This window comes from Lynx canadensis, chromosome C2, assembly GCF_007474595.2.
Source record: "Lynx canadensis isolate LIC74 chromosome C2, mLynCan4.pri.v2, whole genome shotgun sequence".
NCBI classification, from domain to species: domain Eukaryota; kingdom Metazoa; phylum Chordata; class Mammalia; order Carnivora; family Felidae; genus Lynx; species Lynx canadensis.
In genome coordinates, this window is record NC_044311.2 from 76,408,978 (window position 1) to 76,436,757 (window position 27,780).

Sequence of the window (27,780 nt, forward strand, 5' to 3'; positions counted from 1 at the left end):
AATGCATCCTTCACAAAGATGTGGGCAGGGGAGGAGAAGTGAACTTAGTTGACCCAGAAACCCTGGCCAGCCCAGGCCAGCGGGGAAGCTGTCAGGTGCTGCCGGGATCCCTGGTTCTAGGCCATCTCTTGAGCAGTTGAGCAGAACAGGGATGGAGAGGGAAAGGTGACTGCACACAGGTGGGTCTGATGCTGCCCCTGGAAATCCACCACCAAGCTGGGTCCTCAGGGGACTCCTTCCGAACTGTCCTCCTGTCCGATAGCCTCTCTCTCCCTCCTCAGAGTCACCATCTATTCCAGAAGCTCACTCTGAGCCCCAAGGCCCAGCTGGGTGCCCTCTTCTGTGCCCCACTGCACCCTGTCACACTCACACCTTATCATCTCAAGTCTTTCTCCTTAAGGCAAGTCTGTATTTGACTTGTCTCTGTGCTCACCGCCATACACAGTAGGTGCTCAGTAAATGCTTGTTGAACAGAACAAGGGCATCTCTAGACCAGGCCTGATTCATGGGACCTTGGCCTGGAGGGAGCAGTTGGCCGAGAGGCCAGGGAGGTCGGAGCCCTGTGCAATGCCCTCAGCCCAGTCACCCGTCTGTCCCCTGTCACAGTCAAAGCCTGTCTCCTCTTCACCGAGTAGGTCTGAGGCTACTACATTCCCTCCCTGTTGAGCACAGTGTGGATGTGTGTGGCCAGGTGTTGGGGGGAAGCCCACGGCTCCAATCAGTGCCAAGGCTCACTGTACCCCTCCCCCCTCCCCAGACAGAGGTGGCTGGCTGGACCATGTGACAAGGAGGCAGCAGAATTCATTTAGGGAAAAAGGATTTGAGGCTTTGCCTCACTCCTCCAGCCAGGCCAGAGAGCGCCTGGGTGCCCCTCCTGTTCTCCCTCCCCTTGGGCCTTTCACCCCCTAATCCACAGAGTGGGGAGCGGTCACGTGGACCCCCAGCTCTCGACAGGAAGCTGTCGGCACCACTGACTCGCAGGGCCAGCTCCCTCACCGCCTGGAAGGCAGGCTGCCTTCCCCCAGCCCGGCTCACTGAAACCCAACCCCTCTTTCCAGCTGCAGCAAGAAAGAGCCCCAGGCCCAGCCTTCCCCCGGGACCCTGCAGCCTGTAGATCTCACGGTCAGGGAATTTTCTCTGTGCAGTGTTCCAAGCCAGCAGAGCCTCCAGCACAAAGGGCAGGGAGAGACAGCAACCATCTTCCCCGCTTCACCAACCTCCTCCCCCCAGTCCGGAGGCAGGGGAGACCCAGTGGACAGAGGCTGTTTCCTGGCTCTGGGGCAAGGGAGACCCAGAGGACAGAGACCATCCTTTCCGGGGAGGTTGGAGCCTTGGGAAGTGATGCCTGGAGTGGCCTGGCCCGGATCCGTTTGGAGCAGTTCCCATTTCTTCCAGCTCTTCCCCCCACAGGGAGGAAACGCACCTACCCTGGTCCTGACATCCCAACAGCCACGCTTGGTAGATGACCTGTGTTACAGTCAGGCCTGCTCAGAAAGGCCTCCCATGCTCGAGACAGAAGGGGACTGGGGGTGGGTAGTGGAGAGCCACTGGTTCCAGAACTCACTGTTGCCCTTACCTGGAGAAAAGTCTATTTATACAAGAAGAATTGGGCTTTTTGTTGTTGTTCCTAAAAACAGACTCCTCCTCAAACATCGCTGTCAAGTTATAATCCTGATGACAGTACAGGGACTACCCCTTATTCACGGTTTTGCTCTCTGCAGTTTCGGTTGCTCGAGGTCAGCGTGCCTGGTCTGAGAGCAGATGACCCTCCTGACTGTCATCGGAAAGTGAGTCGTAGCCTGACACTATGTCACAATGCCTACAATGCCTAAATGCCATTCATCTTGCTTAATCTCACCGTGTAGGCATTTTATCATCTCATACCATCACGGGAAGAAGGGTGAGTACAGCCTACTAAAGATATTTAGAGAGAGAGACCACATTCACATAACTTTTACAGTATAATTGTTCTGTTTCATTATTAGTTAATGCTGTTAATGTCTCTAATGTTGTGCTTAATTTAGAAGTTAAACTTTACCATAAATATGTACATACAGGAAAAACACAGTATCTATAGGCTTTGCTTCTATCTGCAGTTTCAGACATCCGTGGGGGTCTCGAAGTGGAACCTCTGCAGACTACTGTATAATAGAGTGGAAAGATCCAGAAAGCAAGGAATGGCTTAAACCGCAGTTTTACTTACTAACCGTGCTACAATGTAACTTACACCCCAAGACACATTATGAAAAAAATGGAGCCTCATTTTTCTCACCTGGAATATGGGACTGCTATTATTTGCCTCCATTCACCTAGCAACCATTAAGTGCCTACTGTGTGCCAACCCTTAAGTCAGTTCCTGGAGACTGAAAAGTAACAGGATTTCCACCCAAGGGGTCACGTCAAATAATGTGTATGAAGGTGCTTGGAAAACTGAAATGTTGAAATAAATAGATGAGGACCAGCTGTAATGATCTCATTAACGTTCTGTGAATGAGGCTGCTAAAGCAATTCTTACAGTCCTTAAACACACTTTTAAGTAAACCAGACTTGTCTCTGTAATCTGGCCTGCACTATTTATTTGCTTAGCAAACCATTTCTTCATAGATAGTGCAAGACGCAAGTCTTCAGACCGGTCTGAGGCCGGCTTTATCCCAAATTCAGAGTCAGTGGGGTCTGAATTAATTAGGTCTTTCTGTAGCTTAATGTATAAACCTGGGCTCAGGAAATTTGGCCTTTAAAGCAGGTGCCCTTTCAAATGAGGTGGGTTTCATGTAACTATTTTAACTTCAGCTCCATTACCCTTTATGGGCTGCAGGGCTGCGGGGGAGGAGGGGAGGATCTGGTGTAAGTCTGCTTCCGTGAGTGGGGAACCAAACCAAAAGAACTGTAAAACAGCGGTAAATTCACACTTGCAGCTCCTGCCTGGGGTCTCCTCCAGGCCCTTGAGGGCAGGGGCCAAGGTTCCCAGTCCTATTTATGGGGCTAGCCGCCTGCTGGGGTTTCCTTCTTCTTTGGACTTTCCCCGCAGCACAGCTTTATTGAGGTGTGATTCACAAATAAAATTGTGTGTATTTAAAATGTACAATATGAGGATTTGATATCTGTATACGTTGTGAAATGATTACTACAATCAAGTTAATCAACAATACAACCATCACCTCACATAGTTTCCCACCTTTTGTGGGGTAAGAAGGGCTAAGATTTACTTTCTTAGCAAATTCCTGGGACATTAGATCCCCAGGATGTACTCGTAACTAAACGTTTGTACCCTTTGATCAACACTTCCCTATTTCTTCTACCTTCTAGCTCCTGGCAACCATCATTCTACTATTTCTAGGAGGTTGACTTTGTTTTTAGAGTCTACCTATAAGTGATACCATTCAGTATTTGTCTTTGACTTATTCCTCCTAGTATAATGCCCTATACTTTCATTCATGTTGTTGCAAATAATTTCCTTCTTTTTTAATGGCCGAATAATATTCCATTGTGTATGTGTGTATATATATGTGTGTGTCACATGTTCTTTATCCATTCATCTGTCAATGGACACTTTGGTTGTTTCCATACCTTGGCTACTGTGAATGATGTGGTAGTGAACATGGAAGTGGAGATCTCTTTGATGTAGTAATTTCATTGCCTTTAGATATATAGCCAGAAGTGGGATTGCTGGATCAAATGGTAGTTCTGTTTTTAATTTTGGGGGGAACTTCCATACTGTTTTCCATGATGGTTGTACCAATGTGGGTTGTGCATTCCCACCAACAGTCTACAAGGATTCCCTTTTCGCCACATCCTGACAACACCTGTTATCTCTTGTCTTGGATAATAGACAACCCTAACGGTTGTGAGACGGTATCACATTGCAGTTTTGATTTACGTCTCTTGGATGTTTAGTGAGGTTGAATACGTTTTCATATAACTGTTGATTATTTGTATGTCTTTGGAAAAATATCCAAGTCCTTTGCCCAATTAAATTTTTTTTCTAATATTTATTTATTTTTGAGAGAGAGAGAGAGAGAGAGAGAGGGAGGGAGGGAGGGGCAGAGAGAGGGAGACAGAATCTGAAGCAGGATCCAGGCTCTGAGCTGTCAGCACAGAGCCTAATGCAGGGCTGGAACTCATGAACTGTGAGATCATGACCTGAGCTGGAGTCAGATGCTCAACCGACTGAGCCACCAGGAGCCTCTCCTTTGCCCAATTTTTAATTGGGTTACTCTTTTTTTTTTTTTTTTGCTATTGATTTGTGAGACAAATATATGTGTATGTGTGTGTGTGTGTGTGTATATATATATATATATATATATATATATATATATGCATATATATGACTCCTTTCTGGATGTAGGACTTTCAAATATTGTCCTGTTCTGTAGGTTGCCTTTTCATTTTATTCATTGTTCCCTTTGCTGTACAGAAACTTTTTAGTTTGATGTCATCTCATTTGTTTGTTTTTGCTTTTGTTGCCTGCAAGGTTGGTGTCCGATCCAAAAACTAATTGCCAAGACCAATGTCAAGGAGCTTTTCCTTTAGGTTTTCTTCCTGGAATTTTATAGATTCAGGTCTTATGGTTAAGTCTTTAATCCATTCTGAGTTGATTTTTGTGTATGATGTAACATAAAGGTCCCATATTATTCTTTTGCATGTGGCTGTCCAGTGGGACTTCTTGTTCTGGCTTGTGGGTCGTCTCCAAACTCCCCAGCCATCAAGTGTCATCTCAGTCACCAGGTCCCAGGACACACTCTTGCTTAAGAACCTCTTGGCTAATCCTGAAAGTCCTCAGCCCCCACCCATAGGTCTTTCCCACTGCCTCTTACTATCTGCCCAGGGGGATTCCAGGTCAACTGTCCCTTTAACCAGTCTAATACTGTAGCCACTAGCCACATGTGGTAAGTTGAACACTTGTGGCTAATCCAGATTGAGATGTGCTAGAAGTGTAAAATATACACCAGGTTGTGAAGACTCAGTCTAAAAAAAGTAATGTAAAATGTCTCCTTAATAATTTTTATTTTGATTACATGTTGAAGTAATATTTTGGATATACTGAATTAAGTAAAAAAAAAATCATTAAAATTTCTCCTGTTTCTTTTTAATTTTTTTAAAAATGTGGCTGCTATGCATAAAAAATGTGCTGGGTAGTGGGCAGTGACCTTTCTAAACCTCTGCTTCCCTTTGTCATGATCTGACAGTTTGTGAGTTCAAGCCCCATGTCGGGCTCTGTGCTGACAGCTCAGAGCCTGGAGCCTGCTTTGGATTCTCTCTCTGTCTCTCTCTCTCTGTCTCTCTCTCTCCCTCCCTCCCTCCCCCATTTGTGTGCATGTGTGCTCTGTCTCTCAAAAATAGATAAATAAACTTAAAAAAAAAAGTACCTGCTTTAGATGATTCTTGGGAGAACCTAAATTAGCCAAACTGTGCAAGCACCTAGCTTATACAAGTTAACTCCATGCGTGTCGGTTACCTTATCTTTCCTTTCCAAATCCCATTTCAAACACTCCCTGGAGCAGTGGTCCTCAACTCCGGATGCACACAGACCCACCTAGCCAGCTTTTAAAAAGTATACCCAGCCCTGGGCCTCATTTCAGGCTTTATTGGTCTGAGTGGGGCCTGGCTGGGCATCTATATAATTTCAAAGCTCCCCCAGGTGATTGTTATGTGTAGCCAGGGTTAAGATCCCTGCCCTGGATGAACTCTTCACTTCATCACCCTTCAATGCTCTGACCCCCTTGGTCTATGAGGCATCTTTTTAGCATCTTCTATGTGTTTTGTGCTACTTTAAGTATAAGCAACATTTCCGGGAGCCCACCAAATGTCTGGCCCTTTACACATATTGTCTCTAATCCTTACCACAACTCTGCGAGGTAAATTAGATTAACCCCATTCTGCAGATGAGGAAGCTGGGGCTTAGAAAGGTTAAAGCAACTTACTTGTTCAGTAAGTGGAGGGGAACCACGGGGATGTACTCAACCCAGCTAAGTCTGACTCCAGATTGTGAGCCATTGGCCACCTGTGTGGCCTGACTTCATTTTAAATTCTCCAGTAACTAGAATATAAGCTTCTGGGTGCAGGGATGGTTTCTTCCTGTTTGCAACAGGACTCATGATTCGTTCAGTACCCCTTGATAAATACTGAATAACCCTCAAAGTGTCTGCTTGAGAGTGTCCCTGAGCAAACTGGTGGACTGGGACCCACCTGGAGATGACTGGGGTCTGTGCTCTGCTCCAAGCAGTGGGCCACAGCATTCAGGACTACCTACCCCAGGCAGGCCCTGAAAGAGTGCAGGAAGGCTCTGGAAAAGACAGCAGTCCCAGGCGCCTGGTTTTTGTGCTTCCTGGGTTGCTGGCAGGTGGCCCAACCCCACCCCAGCTGTGCCTTCCCTACTAGAAGGACCCCTCTCCAATCTGCCACAATCAAGGGCTGCCTGGATTTTCTGGACCACCTCTGAGTTCATATAATTTTATTCTTTTCAAAATAGGTGGTTTCTGAAAGGCTTGGCTAAATGTGGTTCAAGTTCTCTACTTTTGTATGACTGCAAATACAAACACTCTTAAATCAGATGGTGAAAGCCTTTGTCTTCACTCACACGATGGACTCACGGGCAGCCGTGCACAGGAGGGCAGGCCTCCTGCATGGTGACGTGGAAAGAAGATTGTAATATCGTGACAAGTGGTGGGAAAATCCAGATGCACATTCTGGAAATGACATAATTACAATTATTAAAAGTCTTAAAAGAAGTGGGAGATCAGGGAAGGACTCACATGAAAATGTTACCAGTGGTTGTGTTGTGGTGGTGAAATTACAGATAGTTCTTGTATGTGCCAAATTTTCTGTAATATGTCCAAACGACTTTTATAATAGATGGAAAGAAAAATTCCTTTGGGGTGACGCATCCCAACAGAAACCATAAGATTTGATCTGCATTCCTTCATCTTCTGGCTCAGCCCAGGCCACCTCATCCCTACCCCTTCCTGGGAGATGACAAGAACAGAGCTGGGGGGAACTCAACAGGGCACCCTGGAGAGCTGGCCAGCACCTTCCCTGGGATGAGGGCTTGGGGCACTTTTTTGCACAGCCTGTCTGGGAGTCGAAGTCTGAAGGGCTGTGTCCTCCTCTTGGAGAGCAGGGTCCTTTGGCCTCCATAATCTAATTCCTGTTGTTCTGCAGGAAGGGAAGTGGGAAGACCTCCTTCTGGAACCCGCCAGTGCCTCCCCTACGTTTGGAGTCAAGTGCTGGAGCAGGCCACCCTTGACACTTAAGCCAGTCAGGCACAAGGGCAGGGCCACCCCGTGGTCTGAGCCCGGTGCGTGCAGGATGGGTCGGTGTCCAGAAGTGCAGTTACTGAGAGTGAACAACCTTCCTTTCCACTTAGGCTCCCACCCTCCCTGGTGTGCCCGGGGACCCCGCCCGGAAGCTAGCCCAGCCCACCCTGCCATTTGGGGCCAGCCCACAGGCAAGCAGGCAGTGAGTACAGTGATTCTGAGCTTTGTACCCAATTAGACCTTGTTCAAATCTTGACCAGTTTCGCCACTAACTAAATGAGCAATCTCAGGCAAATTACATGTGATCAGAGCCTCATCTGAAGAATGGCACCCTGTCTGGTGGGGCTATGATTAGGGTCAAATGAGAGAAAATGGACGCCAGGCACTTAGCACAGGCTGAACAAACAACATCTGTTGTTGGGGTTTCTGTCACCTTGGCCCCTCCCAAGCTGAGCTCTTGGGGTTTGGGGAGCACCTTGGATTTGATTTTAGGGATCAGCCCCTTTTGATGGTTTGCTCTTAGGGCCCTGCCTCTGGGGCTGGCTTTGGGGAAGTTGCATGACTTAAGGCTGGTTCCTGAGTCCCCGCTTCTCCCTTTCTTTATATCTACTTGGCTCTGGAGGAGTGAGGCAGTCCCTGGGGAGAGAACCTCACTCCGTTTTAGGGCATTACCATCACGGTCCTCTTGACGGAGGTTGGGTGATGATGGTGGCAGGGCTGTCCTCACCCTGCCCCGTCCTGACCACCCCCATGCTCACCCTGGCCACCCCCCACTGTGGGATTGGACAGCAAGACACAGACACTCCAGTCTAGAAACATACACAGGCTTTGGGGGTACTGCTTTGTGGGGGTGGGGGGGACAGTGGCTGTTTTTATAGTACTTGCAGTTCTGTAATATTAATCACAACAATTTGTCGTGTGGCACTCCAGTTTGCAACGCACTTTCTCATGCCTCCTCTTACTCCTCTCGAACAACCTCGTGGGGTGCTATTGTTATCTTCATTTCACCAATGAGCCCCTGAGGCTCAAAAGGAGTAAATAGTGAGAACACACAAGTGATAAAGTGATGTCTCCTGACCAAAAATCCTGGACAGTAAACAGGGTAAATGGAGGTTGGAGATGGGGTGGGGGCAGTGTTCAGTGACAAGTCCCTGGGGTTTCTCCTTTTGTTTTGACTCCCTGCACACACAGAAAGGAGATCCCTTCTGTTCTCCCTTCAGTAGAGAAAGTGTGAATCCTTTTAAGTGGAGGTGGGGAAAACAGAGGGGGAGGGGAGGTAATTTTCCCCAGGTGCTGGGTGTGAAATTAACAAGCTGAGAAGGCAGATGCCTCCCTGCCATGGGTGGTGTTTCAAGGGTGGGGGGGTTAGCTGGCCCCACACCTGAGGTGGCCCCACAGGGACACGCATGACCAAGTCCTTCCTACAGTGCAGCCACATCCTTGGAAGAGAACAAAAGTCTCCTTTCTGGTACACCCCTGGCCATGGGGGACGAGAAATCCCTGGAAAGCCCTCCCAGAGGGCAAGACCCTCACAGTGCTCAGAGGGGTAGGAAATGATCCCCTTCTTCCAGTTGTCCTGCGCCTGGGTCAGCGCCCATGTCACCGACCAGCTAGAAGGCGAGGGATGGGGGCAGACTCGCTAAGGCCCGGGAGACGGCTGCTGGCAGCTTGCCAGGCCCCATTCCCCGCCTGCAGAGAGAGAGAGAGAGAGAGAGAGAGAGAGAGAGAGTGGTGGCCTAGGATCCCACCACCTGTGAGGCCCAAACCCAGTGACGAACACTTGCCTTAAGAGCCCTGGACTTCAACATTGCTGCGCGCTGCTGGCAGGGTGTGGGGGTGTTGGGGAGGAAAGGAAGACCTGGGAGAAGTGTCCTGAGGCCAGCAGTCACTTCACTTTGGCCACTGCCCGGTCCTCTGCCTTTGTGGCCGGCTGTGTGGTGCTACTATTTTCAGCATGAGCAGCAGGAGCCCAAATGTCCTCTGCAGTCGGCCAGCTTCCCGATGTGAAACCCTAGCCCGGAGGTCCGGGCCCCTTCCCGGGCCGGCAGGCAGGCAGGGCCTCTCACTAGTTCCTGGAAACTTTATGGCCCCTCTCCCTGCTCTGCTTCGTGCCTCTCCAATAATAAAATAAGGCATTATAATAACAGTTACCGTTTATTGATCACCTACCATAAGCCAGACGCTCCGCGAGGCGTTTCATTTATATTATCTCATTAGTTACCACCTTGTCCTGTTTGTGCGATAGCCTGCTTTAGAAAGAGGTATGCGATATACGGAACAGGTATACGGTTTCTAGTCCATTAAATTTGTTGCTGGTGGATTAGTCTTTATATCTATTAGTCCCTATTTTCATGGGAAAGATAGACTTCCTTTATAGTGTTTCGCTTTTCAGGAAACTTCCAGAAACCTCAGTCTCAGCCAGGCTGCTGGTGTCCACAATGGGTACGACCTCTGCAGATATGTCATCTACAATTCACAGGCACCCTTCTGGCCCCACCTGTTCTTCGCATCAAAGAGGCTGTATTTTACATGTTTCCCTGGCCTCTTTTTTTCCCCTTGCTCAACAACTGAGGCCTATCCTATCAGAACTGGGGGGTGGAAGTTCTGGGTCCAGCTACAGACCGGTGGACCATGGGGGCCTTGGCAAGCCCCTCTCCCAGCCACTGGGGTCCTGGGACACTGCCCCTGCAGGAGCTGACAGGAGAGTGGAGGATTTGTAGGGAGGGCTGTTGGTGAAGGGTGAGAATGGGGAGAATTCCTCCAGCTGGTGGCAGGAGCTGGCTAGCCAGAGGCCTTTTTTCACGGCCCAATGCAGCGCAGCTCTTGTGTTTATGAGCTTTGTGAGATTTAGATCGCTCTGTATTAGCCACAGGTTTTTTTGGGGTCACATCAAAGGTTAGAAAGCCGTGGAAAGAGTTCTTTCCCCATGAATCACACTTCCCAAAAATGTAATTCTCTGAAAGGAGTCAGCTTGCTTTATAGAGCTAATAGGAGAAAAGGGATTGCAGGGGCTCCTGGGGGGAGTTTCCCCGAATAAACCCTCTCTGGAAGACTGGAGAAAGGAATTCTCAGAGAGGAGGGGAGTCGGAGGAGGAGAAGAAAGACCCAATGGGGCCAAATTGATGAACTAGCATTTGGGGATTGAAGGTGGCAGTAGGGCTTCAGATGCTGCTGGCCTAGAAGGACGGGGCCCCTGCATTGCTCAACTTCAGGGAGCACTCTGGCTTGTACAGTGCAGTGCACAACCTGAACAGCCACACATGATAGTCCTATGTTTCCTTGCTCCCTCCTACATGGATTGGTTATCTCTTTAATATGCTGCCATGGAATCCTCTAGGTGGTCACAGATTATAATTATCCATGTGTTTATCTATACCCCATTCCCAGTCACTTCACAGTTACACTTCTGAGGACAAGGCCCATATATTTTTAGCTTTTGCTTTGCAATCTGCCATGTAGTATATGCTCATTAAGTGCTTATGGACCAAATAAATAATCATTGTTAAAAGAGTTCTTCTAGCACTCGGGGACTGGTATGGCTGACTAACTCAGGCACAAAGAGCCAAGAAGAGCTTGGTTTTGATTTCTTTGAAGAAAAGGTACTATCCAAATACAGCAACTCTCTTTAAGACCCAGATCGACCGCTACCTGCTTTAGGAAACTCCCTTGGTGAATTTTTGTTCACTCAGTCCCTCCTTCATTTCTCAAACACTTAACCAGCCCCTCTCTCAGACACACAATGGGCTGCCCTTGAGAAGCCCACAGTCCTGGTGGGTGACAGATACACGTGCTGGTCGCTGGTCGTTAGAGTTGAATGGTCAAAACCGTGGGCACATGTGAGGCATGAGCAGGGGCTGGCTACGAGGCACCAGGAAGGGAGTGGCTCATCACTGTCAGAATGGCAGACTTTACAGAGGGGGTGAGGGGCAGGGGCTTGGAGGAGGGCCTGGAGAGCAGACACGGAGGGAAACTCTTTGCTCTGCTCCTCTCTAGTCTTTGGCTCTCTCAAGCACAGAGAGGTTAAGGGGCTACTCCAGGGTCACATAGCTAGTAAGTAGGTCTCAAACCTGATTCTTTGGCTTCATATCCTGTGACACACCGCCATCTTGCTTTCTGTGCTGGAGGCTAGGCCTTAATAAAGTGTCCATCTGAAAGCCCTCATGGTCTCACACAGCAAGCGATGTAAGTGGAGGCCTCTCCAGTGGCTATGGAGTTTATTTCTGCACCATCCTGGTGACCTATGTGGGCCTCCTTTTATCTGTTAATAATCCAGCTTGTTCCCAGATTCTCACCTGTCTCGCTCAACAGTTTGATGCTCTGCTGACCTACTTAGCAGCTCTCATGCTCCCCGCTTTGTTCCCCAGGCCCTGTCTGGCTATCTCCCTCATAGTGGCTTATATCAGTTTTGAACCCTTGGGCGCCTGGCCTCAGGTTGTCATGGGGACACTGGGGGCTTTAGTTCCTCCAGGTCTGGGTACCTCCCTCCACCAAGCTTCCTGCAGTGGCCAACCCCAGAGCCCCAGCCCGCTGCTGCCTGATGTCCCCAGTGGTCTCTTCTGCCAGGACTCAGTCTCCTCTCTCAGCTTCCCAACTGTGACACTGCCCATCCCTGCCCACTAAATTGCAGTAGGAGAGAGGGCATGGGTTCCACAGACAGATATGGTTCAAGTCCTGCATCTGCCAGCTTTCAGAAGTTCCTTAACTTTCCTGAGCCTTGTTTTCCCATCGGTAAAATGGGAATAACACGTCACAGAAATATATGGACAGGTATGTGAAAATGCTCATTTCTGTACCTGATACATGGCTTAGGAGTGAGAGTTGGTAGCAGTTACTGCTTATAAAAGCTTTTTAGGCGCCTGGGTGGCTCACTCAATTGAGCATCTGACTCTTGATTTCAGCTCCCGTCATGATCCCAGGGTCATGGGATTGAGCCCATGCTGAGCATGGAGCCTGCTTAAGATTCTGTCTCTCTCACCCCCTCTCCCTGACTTTCACATGCTTTCTCTCTCTCAAATTAAAAAAAAAAAAAAAAAAGCTTTTCAACAGCTTTTCACCTAGGCTTTGGTTCTCTTAAGCACAGATGGTTTAGCTGTCTACTCCAAGGTCTCCTGGCTAGTAAGTAGGTGATTCTCCGACTCCATATGTGGTGACCAACCACCGTCTTGCTTTCTGTGCTCGAACCAAGCCTTGATACCCTGTCCATCCCATCAGTCTTGTTTGATCCTGAGCCATGCAGAGAGAGCTTGTATTAGCCCATTTTACGGTGAGGAAGTTTGGGCTCCATGCACATAAGTGAGTTGCCCAAGTTTGCACTACTCATCGGGAGACAAGTGGGTGGGGATGTGTTTTAGTTCTGCGTTCTGTGGCCTCAAACTAAATCTCTCCCACCTTGCTTTCTTCACTGTCAGAGCATCCCAGCCGTCTTCTGAGAAAGTCCTCTCTCCCCCTGCACAGAATACCAGTGAGGCTGGTCTGGCTCTTTCTGTGGGCCTAAGCAGAGAACAGTGAGAAGAACACTCTAGATATGTCTTGAATGCTGGGGCTTTGGGAACTGAAGAACACAGTGCCTGGAGCTCTGGGAAGGAGGATGCTGGTTGAGATCCACTCTTCATGCCCATGAGTCAGCCCAGACTCTGTTCTTCCCGCACCCCAGTCCCCGGCCAGAGCAGCCCTGTGGCCAGTCGGTGGCTGCCGCCCAGCCCCCAGCCCCCCCCCACCCCCCACCCCGGCCTCCAAGGTTGGCAGCCTCGTGGCCACGCTGCTCGACTCTGCACCTCTCCTCCTCAGTTTATTCCTTCCAGATACACAGTTGCTGCTTTTTATTTGGATCGCTTTTCTGTGTTATGGTATTTCGGTTGTTTTTCCAATCCCTCCCCCACCCCCCTGCCTTTCCCCGTGGCGGGATTCCTAAGAAGACTAGTTTTTGGAGAGAGCTGTGAGCACATCTGCTCTCTAGCTGCAGCATTCCAGGAGGGCCCTGTCAGGGGCTCAGGTCTCGGGGAGCCAGGACACTCTGGGCAGCGGAGGCTGGCGTGCAGGGTGCGGGGCCCCCGGCAGTTGAGGCCTGTAGTAGGCACACGCATTGCAGCAGGCGGGGCTGAGCCTCAGGGCCTGCGGGTGCTGCCAGAGCCCTGGAGCCGCGGTTCGCCAACGCCCTGGCCCTGCTGGCTGTGGCTGCTGGCCGTCTCGGCTCAGGTCTGTGTACGCCAGACTTGGGGTGGGAAAGAGACCGGGAGCCTTCGAAAATACCCTGGCCCCAGTCTCCTCTCGCCGCCGGCTCTCAGGGGTGAGGGTCCTGTGTGTGGTCGGTGTGGGAGTCGGTGGGGGTGTGGGAGTAAACTCGCGTGTACTGGAGAGAGCGTGTCGGTTACGCTCAGGCACCCAGGTCACGGGGCGGGGCTCAATTCTTGGCTTTCCCACCCATGGCTGTGCCCCCTTGCGCAGGTTAGTGGGAAGGGTGACGCACTCCCCTCACAGCACTGTTGTGAAGGTTAACTGAATTGATATGTGAAAATGCCTCCTGGCGTATAGTAGGTGCTCAATAAATGTTTTAGCTATTATTACATATACGTGAGGATAGGTACGGAATGTAGGAGATTTGGAGTGGTGCTTCTTGGACTCTGGAGTGTGAGAATTGCCTGGGGAGCTTGTTCAAAGTGCTGGATTCTGGGCCTCACCTGCAGAGATTCTGATTCAGCTGGTGTTGGGCAGGCTCAGAATTCACATTTTAATTCAGAGGCCTGGTGATGCTCATGCACTAGTCTGAGGTCTGATCTGGAGTCATTTGAGGTATCTGGATAAATCGATCCTTGGAATCTTGGGCTCTGGTACATCAATCAGAACAGCTTTGTAAATGTTGCTGGAGACCAGATGAAGGGGTGGAGTGGGATGAGGCCGAGAGGTAGTCAGGAGCCTTCCCAGGCAGAGCCCTGAGACTCTAAGGAATTAAGGTTGTTCGGGTTTTAATGAAGGGATTTACACAGGCCTACCGCGTAACTTGGGTTGGACCAGCCTGGTTTACAAACCCAGGGCACAGCAGATGGCAAGGAGGGTGTAAAATTGCAGTTCGCCCAGGGCCAGCGTGGCAGAAGGGTCTGTGCCCCGACAGCAGAAGAAGCAGTATCTGGAGGAAGAGAGAATCCCCCAGATCGAGCATCTGTGCCAACTCCCTCCTCCCCCGGGCCGGGCATCTGAGTCATTGGCATCCGAGCAGGGCCCAGGCTCCGCGAGCCGACTGCCTCAGCAGCCGAGCCGGGCTGAGGCCAGACTGGAGGGCATGGCTGAGGATAAGAATCTGGCTCTGTCGACTCCTCCACTCAGGACCTTGCAGTTTCTTGATTTATTGTTCTCTGCTTTCTCTCTTAGTAGAGATCTTTTAGGAAAATTCTTTGTTTTGACTGAGCTAGGGAGAGAAGGACATGGGCCGTGCTAACGCCAGTTGCCTGCTCCGGGGAGGAGACTGGGGAGATGAGCTGTGGGCTCGTGAGGCCGAGGTCACCCCTCCAGGAGCAGGCCTGCCAGGCAGCTCTGAGCGCTGGGTCCCGCTTACCTGGGATCTCCTTTCAGGTGGTGAATTTAATGTGTCTATAAGTGTATGTGAAGGGGTGTGTGTGTGTGTGTGTGTGTGTGTGTGTGTGTGTGTGTGTGTAGATGTGCATAGGTGAGTGTTATATATGCATATATTCATGTAATTCATTTGACAACAGCCACAAAATATTTCCTGAGTGTGTACTATGTGCCAGACACGGTCCCAGATGCCTGGGATATATCAGTGAGCAAAATGAAGATCCTGCCTCCAAGGAGCTTACATTCTATGGGGATTTTGTAGTGTAGAGGGGGTGGGTGTGTTTGTGTGTATGATCCTGCTGTGTCTACCTCTGTGAAGAAGGAAGAAGAATAACACATGAGTGGACAGGCAGACGTGGGTCAGGAACCATCCGCCATCTTCTTTTTTCAATTAAAAAAAATGTTTATTTTTGAGAGAAAGAGAGAGCACAAACAGGCAGGGGCAGAAAGAGAGGGAGACACAGAATCCAAAGCAGGGTCCAGGCTCTGAGCTGTCAGTGCAGAGCCCGATGCGGGGCTCAAATTCACAGACTGTGAGATCATGACCTGAGCCGAAGTCGGATGCTTAACCGCTTAACTGACTGAGCCACTCAGACGCCCCTATCTGCCATTTTCCAAGTATGTGATCCTGGGCAAAATACTTAATTTTTCTGACCCTCAGTTTTCTATAAAATGGGAAAACAATCTCTGTCTCATAATTGTTGTGAGACTAAATGCGAAAATACTTGGAGGGCTCTAGGCAAAGTACATGGTATATGACGGTTGCCAAATGGTATTTTTTCTTCATTTCTTTTACGGAGTCGGATGAGATATATTTACATGTGTGTGCCAAGTTCATGTTTGTGTCTGGGTGAGGTCTGAACATGTGGGTTCTCCTTGAGTGAGAACCCCTGTCCCTCAGAGTATATCTTGTGCTGTGGAGATGTCTCAGGTCTGATTAAAGGTGATGGTGTTGCCTGGAAAGTTCCTTTCTCAGCAAGAAGGTCTGCTATAAGGCAGGGAGAGAAAGGCCACTAAGTCTGGAGTCCCAGTGCTTTGGCTGTTTAAGCCTTGGCTTGGGTCTGTCATGAGTCTTTCCAGCTGCACTGTGACTCTGTTGCTTGAAGTTCTGTTTCAAGTGTCCACAAAGCATTGTGGCCGCCCCTTCGTTGACACCCAGCTACAACAAACTGTAGCTTCTCTTTCCCCAGCTTCATGACTTCCTGGCCACGCGGAGACCTTCATCTGAGCCCGCAGATCATTTGTAGAAGTGAATCTAGAAGATGGATCCAGAAGCAGGCTCCAAAGCCATCTGTGGGGGCAGGACTGCATTTCTGTGTGATCTGTTGGGGCTTCCAAGATCCTCGCTTTCTCGCCCATGACCAGGGGAGAGGTGGGTCAGGTTTCTGGGCTAGACACTTCCACACGCAGAAAGTCTGGTTTGGGCTATGTGCTCTGAGAGGCTGACTCAGAGCGCCTACCTGCAGCCTCAGTGTCCCTCCTCTGCTCCATCGTTAAGTGTCCATTGGATATCCAGCTGAGCAATCGAGACTCAATGTACCTGAAGCCACATCTGTCTCCTGACCCCTGGCCAGCTCCCTCTGGGCATCCAGCTGTTCTGGCGAACAACTCCGGTTTCTTCCAATCACGCCAGCTTGAAATTGCTGAGTCGTGCCTCGCATGTCCCTCTGTTTCATTTCCCACAGCTAACCAGTTATCAAATCATTTCAAGTTAGTCCCCCAGCCAATCAGGCTGTTATCAGCTCCTATTTGGACTATTGCCAGGGTCTCCCCTTTGTCCTCTCTGCCTCCAGCTACCCCCTCCTGACCAGCCAGTTCACCTTCCTAGAGTACTGCCATGTGTTCATTGCCCCCCTCAGCCACCCCCCACCCCTCTTTGTTGCTCCCTTCAGCCACAGCTCCCTCTCCTCTCTTCCACAGACTCTGCTCCAACCTTCCGGTCCCCTCTCAGTTCCCAGGACGCTGTGCACACTCCTGCAACCGTACCTTTGCTGGGATGGTTTCCCTTGCCTGGAATCCTTTTCCCCATTCCAAAGTTTTACCTAAACCCTAGCCATCTCTCACACCATATAACACTCCTGGTTTTGAAAACATGCTGAGCAGGTGGGAGAAGAGGGGAGGAGGGAGCTAGAGTTGTTAGCAGTTTGCTAGAGGTAGAGACTTTAGTTCACCTTTGGGGTAGCCTTTTCTTTGGGGAAAAGCAGCGTGAACCTGAAACCATGTGGTCATCATCAGCCTGAATGTTCTGGTTCAGCAATGTAAATAGCCATCCCTAGGGTGAGAGGGAGCGCCTTTACATTCCTTTTTCTCCTAAGGTTTGAGGGGAGGAATTGTGGAGGAGGGGGAAGCCTAGACTGGTCCCTGTGTAGGTGACTTGGCTATTTTCAGCTCAAGTTTAGAGAGTTACTTGCGGGGCGCCTGGGTGGCGCAGTCGGCTAAGCGTCGGACTTCAGCCAGGTCACGATCTCGCGGTATGTGAGTTCGAGCCCCGCGTCGGGCTCTGGGCTGATGGCTCAGAGCCTGGAACCTGTTTCCGATTCTGTGTCTCCCTCTCTCTCTGCCCCTCCCCCGTTCATGCTCTGTCTCTCTCTGTCCCAAAAATAAATAAACGTTGAAAAAAAAATTAAAAAAAAAAAAAAAAGAGAGTTACTTGCAAGAGATCGCAGGCAGAGACAAGCAGGCTTCCTGAGGAGGTTGGAGAGGGCCTGGCACTGTTGCTTTGGGACCTAGGTGACATATCTTAGCTAAGAGTGGGGGAGAAAGATGCTCTGTCCACTTCTGTCTAGACGCAGCAGCTCTCCAGAATGCTGGGGGCATCACAGGAGGCAGCAGCCATTGATGCGGGGGGACACCAGAAGGAGCATCTCCAGCAGAGGCTCCTTTCATGGGCCTCCATGAGCCCGGCATGGTGACTGCTGTGGACAGATGATTTGTGACGTCATCAGAGAAGACACTGGGAGCTCCCGAAAATATTTGAAAGAAATGTTGCAAAGAGTAATGCTCACTGTCATTGTAATTCATTGTTAAAATAGCAACAAATCATTTATACCCTTGGCAGGTGAAAACCAAATACCGTAGTGATGGACATAAAACCATGCCACCCCATTAACCACAGGTGCCCCCTGGGTGCCAGTCTTCCTGAGAATGTGTTTTCTTCTTTATATTCTTATGGAACTTTCCAAGTTTTCAACTATAAGCATTTGTAATTAGAGAAACAAAAGCTATGGAGGGAGAATATTTTCTCTTCTCCTTCTGGGCCCAAAGGACACCTCGGCACAGCCTAAGGTCACGGTGCTCTCTACCCCTGGTGAACTCCTATGGTGACGCTTGGGTACAGATCCATCTTCATTCATTGTTTCAGGCACTTGTGCCAAAGGAACTCGCATGACCTTCTACTTGACCCCTCCCTCTCGGCTCACTCTGCTTTGGGAGCTGCTTCTCTGAACCTGCCTGGCCTGCTCTCACCTGAGCCCTCACACTTGCTGGGCCATCTGCCAGCACCCCCCTTCCACAGTCCCCCCAGAGAGCTTGTGGGCTTCCTGCTTATCACCTACAGTTTTGACTCAGATATCATTTCCCAGAGAGGCTTTCCCTAATCAGGCTATTTTATTGTAATTATTCTTTTATTTTTTAAAAAGTTCATTTATTTTGAGAGAGAGAAAGAGAGCGCAAGCAGGGGATGGGCAGAGAGAGTGAGAGAGGGAGAGAGAGAGAGTCCCAAGCAGGCTTTGCACTGTCAGTGCAGAGCCCAATGTGGGGCTTGATCCCATGAACTGTGAGATCATGACCTGAGTAGAACTCGAGTGGGCTGCTTAATTGACCGAGCCATCCAGGAGCCCCTAACCAGGCAATGTGAAATTGCACACCCTTCCAGTACCTGTTCCCTGGTCCTATTTCATTTCTCCCTGGGACATAGATCTCCATCTGACATGCTGTGTGCTATACTTCTTTACCTTATTATCTGTCTCCTAATACTAGTATGTAAGCTCTGTGAGCACAAGGATTTTTGTCCCTTTTGTTCTTTGCTGTAATCTCACTCCTTAGCACCTGTGTCTAATGTGCCTAACGTGTAGAGAAGATGCTCACAAAATATTTGTTGAACGAGTCAATACCTTTCATGATAACAGTTGTCACCATGTGCCAGATACTGTGGCAGGTGCTTGGTAATTCCCTCATTCAGTTTTCACAGATTTTGAGGTAGGAAGCCAAAACTCAGAGAGGTTAGGTAGCTCAGGTGGCAGAGAGTGGGACTGGAATGCAGGTCCATCTGCTTCAGGGGCTGGGAGCTTTCCATCTCAGGTCTCCTCTGTCCCCGTGGGTCCAGGGGATGCGGCCACTGCTCACTGTGCTCGACACCCAGGAGGGCTCCTGAATAGTTTCAGGCTGAGGCTGCTGCTTCCCTTGCACTAACTCCCCCACTGTGGGAAGCACAGAACTGGTGCTTAGGGGGCTCATTCCTCAAGAATTCCTCTCCCTTCTTGTGACCAAAGGCCCATAACCCTACAACCAGAGAAGTCCCCTTGCCCCTCTCCCTCATCACTTTACTCCCTAGCCTGCGTGCTCTAGGTTATGGTATAACTGAGCAGGATGAGAGCTTTTCTTTCCATTTTCCCAAAGGGGGGTTCGTTGCTCCCCAAGAGCCTTCCGAAGACCAGAAGGGTAGAATGCCCACAAGAAGCCAGAACGTTTAAGTTCAAGTTCTAGATCTGCTGCTCACTAGCTACGTCATGAGCTTGGTCAAGTCATTTAACTTGTGCATTGACAGAATGGAAGGAATTATTCCTTCCTTATGGTTTCCCTTATAGCATTGTAATATTGAGGCTGTTGTGCAGATGCGTGAGACAAAGCAGTTTTCATCCTTAGCATCATGCCTGATGCTGGTTAGGCTTAATAAATGCTGGCCGTTATCATTGTCGATCACGACTGGCTTGGGAACTGGGCAGGGTCTGCATTCAGTTGGTAGAATGTGGTGTGTGGTGTCGATTGTAGCTGACCACTACTCCCATCACCCACTAAACTTTTTCCTAGAGTTTCAGTCTTCTGAGTTTGGAATTCCTTGTTCAAAGGCACATAGTCATGATTTTTAAAAGGCCTTGATTAGGACACTTTTCAGAATACCTAACCTTAGTACACTCTGTTTCTGCTGGGAGATGATTGTTACCATCTCTGCTGGGCTGCACAATTTGAGGAATAATTTGTACAAGCATCAATTGCCACCATGACCGAGGCAAGGAGCATAATTATCTCAAGTGGAAACTGTGATTGAGCCTGTGAATTGAGGCCTGATTTACAGGGGCTCTAGATGAGCTGCCTGCCACCTCTGGGGCACTATGTGCCTGCTACATGTTGGGGCTATAATCAACCTGAGCCTGTTTCCAAACACCCATTCTCCAAGTTCCAGTGGGTCAAAAGTCCCCACTCTGGCAAGTGCCAGGATCTCTGCAGAGGCCGTGGTTGAACTGAGAGCTTCCCATTGTTCAAGACATGATTCACAGTTTTCAAGGAAATTTCCTTTACTGGCTTTGCTTCCGAGTTGCAGCGTGATACGTATGGTTTGGAATAATCCAATGGTCACCACTCCCCCCACAGCAATGCCCTGCTTCTTCAGCCACCGTTTCACCCAGCAAACGTTAGTTCTGCTTGTGCCTGAAGGGGGAGAGGGGGACCCAGACCATTTTTCCCCTTCATGTGAATGACCGTAAGCAACAAGAGACGTCATCTCTTGCCCTCACTATGGCCAATGTCTGCTCTACACATGCGCCCAGAGGCCATACTTTCAGTACTTCTGAGAAGCTGATGATGACATTTGTGACATGGGAGATCTTTCACGCTGAGGCAAGGGTACGAGTTCTGGCAGCCCTTTGTACCATGTGGGAGCAATGCTGGGAATCATATTTGCAGGTCCACAAAGGTTACTTGCTTGTTCCATGGCATGAATGTCTTAATTTGAGGTGTAGTGGAGAGAACAGATTAAACAAGACTGAGGTAACATGGCCTATAAAGGGCAAAACATGCGGACTTTGAGCACAGAGACACGTTCTACATGTAGTCGATGCTCAGCACACTGGGGAGAGAGTGAGCAGAGCTACAATCAGTGTAACAGATAACCCCTCAACTTTATTTTAGCTTCCTTTCTACCCTCCTGCAGGCCAGTGTCTTGTCATAATTAGCCTGGCTTCATAATCCTTGTTTGTATCTCCAGAGAGACAGCAGTGTTTAAAGGAAGAACATGAGTCCAGAGACAGATGACCCAAGCCTGGAAAGACTCCCAAAAAAGAAGGAAATGTAAAATAGTGAACAGTGCAAGCTTTTGACTCAGACTTCAGTGGCAATCCTTGTTATACACTGTGAGAACTTTCTAGCTTCTCTAACTCTCTTTGCTTCATGCAAAATGGAACAGGTATCTACCCTGTAAAGTTGCCATTAATTGTTAAAAGCATTAAAAAGCAGGCTTCTCTTAGGTAAATAATGGCAAGGATAAATGGGAAGAATTACCATCTTTACCGTCTATAAAATGGAGGTATTTAGTAATACCTACTTTGCAGTATGGTTGTGAAAAGCAGGGGGGAAATGCCTTTAGCCTATATTAGATATTTAATAAATGGTACTGTTATTAGTACTGTCTTTGCTAGGTGTTACATGTCTGAGTTTCGGCAGTCACATCTGCTACAGGTAAAATGGGGGAGTGTCCCTATGCTAGGTCACTGCCATAAAGACTACCATGGCGACTGGAGATAATTATACAGGCCCCGCTTGTGTTTTGGAATTGTGATAACTAAAACCATGCACAACATACTGGAAGCCAGGAATGGAGAACAATGTGCTAAAGTGAAACACACTAGATTGGGGGACCGAGGGCTTGGGGTTCTAGTCTTGGTGCTGCCTTTGGCTGACCTAGAGACCTGAGGCAAATCAGCAAGTGATCTGCCCCTCAGGTGCACACATTGCTGGTGAGAAAATGCAAATGTGAGAAATTATCACTGTCACTGTTCCTTGAGGGCCAAGCCAGTCTTCCCAAATGAATCTTGTAACCCGGCAAAGTCCTCAGCATACAGTGGGCACTCAATAGTTCTGTTTAATGAATTATGAACTGTCCAGAAGTCATCTTTTGATTCACTAGTACACTTTTTTGTCCATAAACTTAGAGCTTTCGGTCTCCATCTGGTTTGCTGGATCTCTGGGCCTGTGTCCCAAAGTTATTTGTATTCCACACCAACCTTAACATACTCAGAAATGTTATCTGAACACAGCTGAAAGCAGGGAAAACGGGCAGTAACGAGAAGAAAAGCAGCTCTTCTGTCTATGGCAGCTGCAGGGGGGCTGGTTTCACAGTCCCCTCTACACCCATCTCTGGTTTGGTTTCTACTCTCCCTATTACTCTATGTATCTTTTCTACAGGACTTACCCCCAGAATGAAGGTGGCAGGCATTGCAGAGGCCCCCAGCTGCTTATGTAGATGACCCTTCAAGGCTAGTTAACAATGTGAGCAATGCTGGGGTGCCTGGGTGCTCAGTCGGTTAAGCAGTTAAGCTTCTGATTTTGGCTCAGGTCATGATCTCATGGTTCATGAGTTTGAACTGTACAGGGCTCTGGGCTGACAGCTCAGAGCCTGGAGCCTGCTTCCAATTGTGGTGTCTCCCTCTCTCTGTGCTCCCTCCTCCCCCATTTGCACTCGAGCTCTAGCTCTCTCAAAAATAAACATTAAAAAAAAAAAAAAAGAATGTGAGCAATGCTTTACAAGTCTCCTCCAAATGGGAGGTGGCAGGTGGAAAGCAGCAGGTGGAAACAGGGATGAGGGCCCTAGGCTCCCTAGTGCCAGGGGAGAAATCTTGAAGTGGAACTTCTTGGGGTAGTAGGGGATATCACATGAACCCTCCACCCACATGACATATTATTCTAGAATTGTTACAGTATTTGATCTCTGACAGCTTTGGTAGAAGAGGGGACCTTGTAGAGGTTGAGAAGGGAGATGGAGAGGACCAAAATGCTAATAGTCACCATCACTGTTTGTGCACTGTAATGAGTTGCCCTGGAACAAGAGCACTGCGGAAGGTAGGGTGTTCTTCAGCTCTGCTACGTATCGTTTTCTTCCCATGTTATTGAGGAATATCTGTGACTTTCAGTTCTTTTAAGCAGTCCCATTTCCCACTCCCAACTTCTTCCTCTTTTCCTTTCCCTCCCCTCCACATGCCCTATCTTTCCCCTGTACCCCTAAAGTCTGACTACAGGTAATTTCAGGCAAGCCCAATCACCCACCTGGGTTAGGGGTCCCTCTGTAGCCTTCAACTCACTGCACTGTAACTTCTGGTTTATTTACTTCCTTTCCAGTTCTGAAAAGTAGGACCTTTATCTTGTTTAGCATGCTATCCCCAAATGCCCCAAACACCACACAGAAGCAGATGCTCAACAAATGTTTAATTTATTAAGTGTACCAGGATAGACTTCTAATTTACTGCATTTTCATTTTTCTCTAGGTACTATAATAGCTAAGCAAATAGAGGTACATGCTAGTCTTTTTTTCTTTATACAATATAGACAAAAAGCATCAGGAAGCTAGATACCAATCAGCTATACTGCTGAGTTCCTTCAAACCATTAACGTACAGCATTACAATGCTGTGTAATTTGGCCAAGATCACACAATAAGATGTAAAGTTTTCAATCCATTTTACAAAACCAGCAAAACTCTACAACAAAATCCTACAGGAAAAAGAACAATCTCATTTATAAACATCAGTGTAACGGTATGTAAAATGTAACAAAACATAGCAAGATACAAAACGTAGTTACACAAATTCAACTTCTAATTAACGGCCTACACCCAACGATACTACTTATGACTCAGACAGTAGCTTTCATAACCAGGAGGACCCTGCTGGCCACCTATCCACTGGCCCTCACCAAGGGTGGATACCAGCCCTTTGATTGGCTCTAGCCCTAGCCCTCATACTGGCCTCAGCTCTGGCCTTGGCCCTGGCCCTGTCGGCTTCGTCTGCCAGGGCCTCACGGTACTGCACTGGCCAGTGGTGGGGTTCTTTCTTATGGAGTTTGGCCACGAACCCCAGGACTTTCATCTTGCTGATTTCCAGGTTGCTCCGGGGACCCCAAGAGAATTCACATTCCGGCGGATTGGTGTGAGGCACCTGCCTGTAATTGAGGTATCGCTGCTGCACGAAATCTTCCAGAATAAGCCTCTTCGGGTACCCAAAGAGGAAGTGATACTTTGACGGACGCATCCCCAACCGACGCAGCATCTCCCAGACCTGTGTCTCCCTGGCACTATTACCTTTCATGTAGATAAGGCCCAAGATCATTATTAAGAGACCCAATCTGGGGCCATCTCCTCCCAGATCCTCCTCCTCCTCCTCCTCCAGAGGTTTTAGTTTGTTGATCAGGATGTAAGTGTGGTGCTTGCGGCCAAGCTGTTTTAGCTCGAAACCAAAGACATACCGCAGATGTTCTGCGGCCCTTGCGATGATCTCAGGGAACAGATCCTTCAAGTCTCCGATAACGTATTTCACCATCTCGGAGCGAGTGATCGGACTCTTCTTCTTGTCCTTCACCAGCAGAAACTGCACCAGCTCGGCCACCGTCCGATCCAGACGGCGGTAGGCCCTGCGCCGGGCCAAAGCTTTGGCTGCCAAGGTCCTCGCGCCTTTTGGGGTGAGGGCGGGCTCCGCAGCCCCCTCCTCCCTCCCGGCGCCAAGATCCTCCTTGGAGCTCTCCTGCAGGAGGAGACTCGGGGCCTCCTCCTGAGAGGCGGTCAGGGCCTGGGTCTCACCGTCACGGCCGCCATCCTTCCCCTCGGCCTGAGGGATGGGGAGAGCCCCGCTCTCGGGTTTCTGCAACATGTTTTCGGGAATGCAGGTGCAGAGCGCGTACACGGGCCGAGGGGTGTGCAAGCCACTGCGCAAACCCCGGCGGAGGGGTGGGACAATGGCTGAGGCGGCGGGAGGAGGACTAGGAGAAAGGTCAGAAGGGGCTTTCGGGCTGCTGGGCGGCACAGCAGAGGACTCGGGACGGTCGCCGCAACGCCGCGGCACAGAACACCTACGGCGCGGCCCCGGCGCAGGCTCAATGCGCGCTCGCGCACCCGTTCGCCCGGCCACTTCCGGCCAGCTCAGCCAAGATGGAGGCCGCGGGGCCGCGCGAAGCCCCTCCCCTTCCGGCTCCCTCTGGGTTTGGATTTGCGTGCAAGGGAGGTGGGAAGTGTGCATTCTGCGCTTTTAGGCTCCAGAGCCGGAGGGGCTAACTAGGGCTTTTTCGTCCAAAGCACGCAGAATGGGAAATGTTTCCATGGACAAGGTTGAAATAGGGATGGAGTACTAACCACGTCTTTTCAGCAAGTGCTTATTTATAAGTGTGTGTATCAAGGATTTTCAGCGATTTTACTGGTTCAAGTGCATAGTGCAGGGAGGTGAAGGCTGGGAGATAAGGCTGTGGGGGCCAATTAGTGAAGAACTTTGAAGAGGACACTAGGGATATTGAAATTTATTCTAAACACGATGGGAAACACTACAGGGAGTTTAAGCAAGGGAGTGTTGGGGCCAGATCTATATCTTTGCAGTTTGCCCGGTGGCAGTTTGCAGGATGGATTGGAGTAGGGACACCGAAAGCTGAGAATCCAGTTTGGAGTATTATTATAGTGCAGAATATAGGAACTGAGACTTGGCCTGTCTTGTTCATTGGTGTATTACCAGTGCCCAGAACAGTGCCCGGCACCTAGAGGCTCTCCATAAATATTGTAAAATGGATAACGACGGAGTGAGGATAGCATATTATACAGGGATGAAAGAAAAATGATAAGAGATATAATGAAGTACAGCTGGCAGAATTAGCCACTGACTGGAGGAATGGGGAGATTCTTTGACCTCATCAAACTTAGCTAGTCCCATTACTTGTTCTCTTTTTATCCCCAGTTTTTTCCTTTTTCAAATTTTATTTGAGAAACAGAAAGAGCACGCATGGGAGGGTGGGGGGGTGGTGCAGAGCTGGAGAGGGAGAGAGAGAGAATCCCAAGCGGGTTCCACACTCAGCATGGAGTCTGACCCCACAATCTTGAGGTCATGACCTGAGCTGAAATCAAGAGTCCCACACTCAACCAACTGAGCCACCCAGGTGCCCCAACATACCCCCAGTTCTTTCTCCTCTCTCTCTCTCTCTCACTTTTCCTTCCTTCCTTCTTTCGTTTCTTCATTCGTTCGTTCGTTCCTTCCTTCTTTCTATTTCAGGGCTCAGCTTAAATGTCACCTTTCCAAAGCCTTCCTTAATCTCCATGTGTGGAAGTTATTTACTGCCATCTCTCAATCACCATAGCAATTTACATTTATTTAACATCCACTTATATAGACCTTATTATGTACTAGGCTCTATTCTAACCAGTTGTAAAATATTAGTTTAATTCTTATTAAGGTAAGTACTATTGTTATCATCATCCCCATTTTATAGATCTGTCTCTCCTCTGGCATTTGCTACTTACTACCTATGTAATCTTGGGCAAGTTACCTAAACACCCTGCCCCTCAGTTACCTTACCAGTAAAATGGATATAATAGCCGTAACGGTATTATGGAGATTATGTGAAGTGACGCATATATTTAATGCAGTGCTCTATACATATTGAGTGTTCCATAAGTGGAACTATTAGCTATTACTTATTGCATATTTTAGTGTGTGATACTGTGCTAAGTATTTACATGTATTAACTCATCTAGTCATGACAGCCCTGCCACAGAAATGGTATTATCATTCCCATTTTATGAGCGAAGTAGCACACAAAAACGTTAAGTAACTCCCCAATATCCCATGACTGAGATCTGAACCATGGAGTATGACTCTAAAGACCATGCTCTTAGCCACCATATTAATCGATGTTAATTATTGTTGACCATACTGTGCTTTGTATTGTTATTATTTTTGTGTTTACCTTGTTACCCTTTAAAACCAAACATCCTAAAAGCTAGGGCTATGTCTTTAACCCTTGAAGAACCACTCAGAATCAGCATTCACTATGTAATTGTCACTGAATAAGTGACAGAAGGCTAGGGCTATGTCTTTAACCCTTGAAGAACCACTCAGAATCAGCATTCACTATGTAATTGTCACTGAATAAGTGACAGAAGGCTTTACTTGTTTCCATAGGAAATAACATTTACTTTAAGTAAATATCTGTTTGGTTTTTCTAGATATAATCATGAGCTCTTCGTTTTAAAGACTTCTGAAAATATATATCCACTAATACTATATGATAAAAATGGAAAGTGTGTGAATGAAGAGAAGGATGTTTATTACAGCCTAGCTTGAGGCTGTTTCTTATGAGTTTCCATTGTGCCAAACATTTTGTGTACAATATAATTTAGTCCTCACAAATCCCTACTAAGAAGATATTATTATCCTCATTTTACAAATGGGAAAATAGTGCTAACCAACTGTCTGTGAAGAGCTGGACCAGCCACAACCACCTAGATCTCTCTATTCTGAAGACTGTACTCATGACTGTTTTCATGTACTCATGCTAGACTGCCTGGTTATCTGTTTCTCCTGAAAGTAGAGAGAACCACTCCTACCTGGAGGGACAGTGCTAGAGATCCAAGAGGCCATTTCCATATTTCTTTCAATTCAAGAATTGCCAAGGAGATAGGCAGGAGATGTATGCATGGAAAGGAGCATACAGGAATTACACTGAATGGAAAGAATTTTGAGGGACAAATTAGCAGTAATATGACTGGGTTTTAAAAACTGAGTGAATAATGTAATGCTACCCATCAAAAAAAGGAGGAACCACTGAAGCAACATGGATGAGTCTGGCAGACATTATGTTGAGTGAAAGAAGAAAGAGACAAAAGATTACATGCAATATGATTCCAGTTAATTGGATGTTCAAGACAGGTTAACCTAATCTATGGCAATAGAAATTGGAACAGTGGAGGTCTGGAGTGGGGTTGGCTGGAAAGTGGTATGCAG

General features: G+C 48.5%; 1 protein-coding gene across 1 annotated transcript; it reads right to left on the bottom strand.

Annotated features, from left to right (window-relative positions):
- Positions 1–23,222: 23,222 nt before the first annotated feature.
- On the bottom strand, positions 23,223–24,893 carry MAGEF1 (MAGE family member F1). The gene has a single exon (XM_030330433.2). The coding sequence runs from the start codon at positions 24,667–24,669 to the stop codon at positions 23,716–23,718; it is 954 nt and encodes a 317-aa protein (XP_030186293.1). The 5' UTR covers positions 24,670–24,893; the 3' UTR covers positions 23,223–23,715.
- Between the last annotated feature and the right edge of the window lie 2,887 nt (positions 24,894–27,780).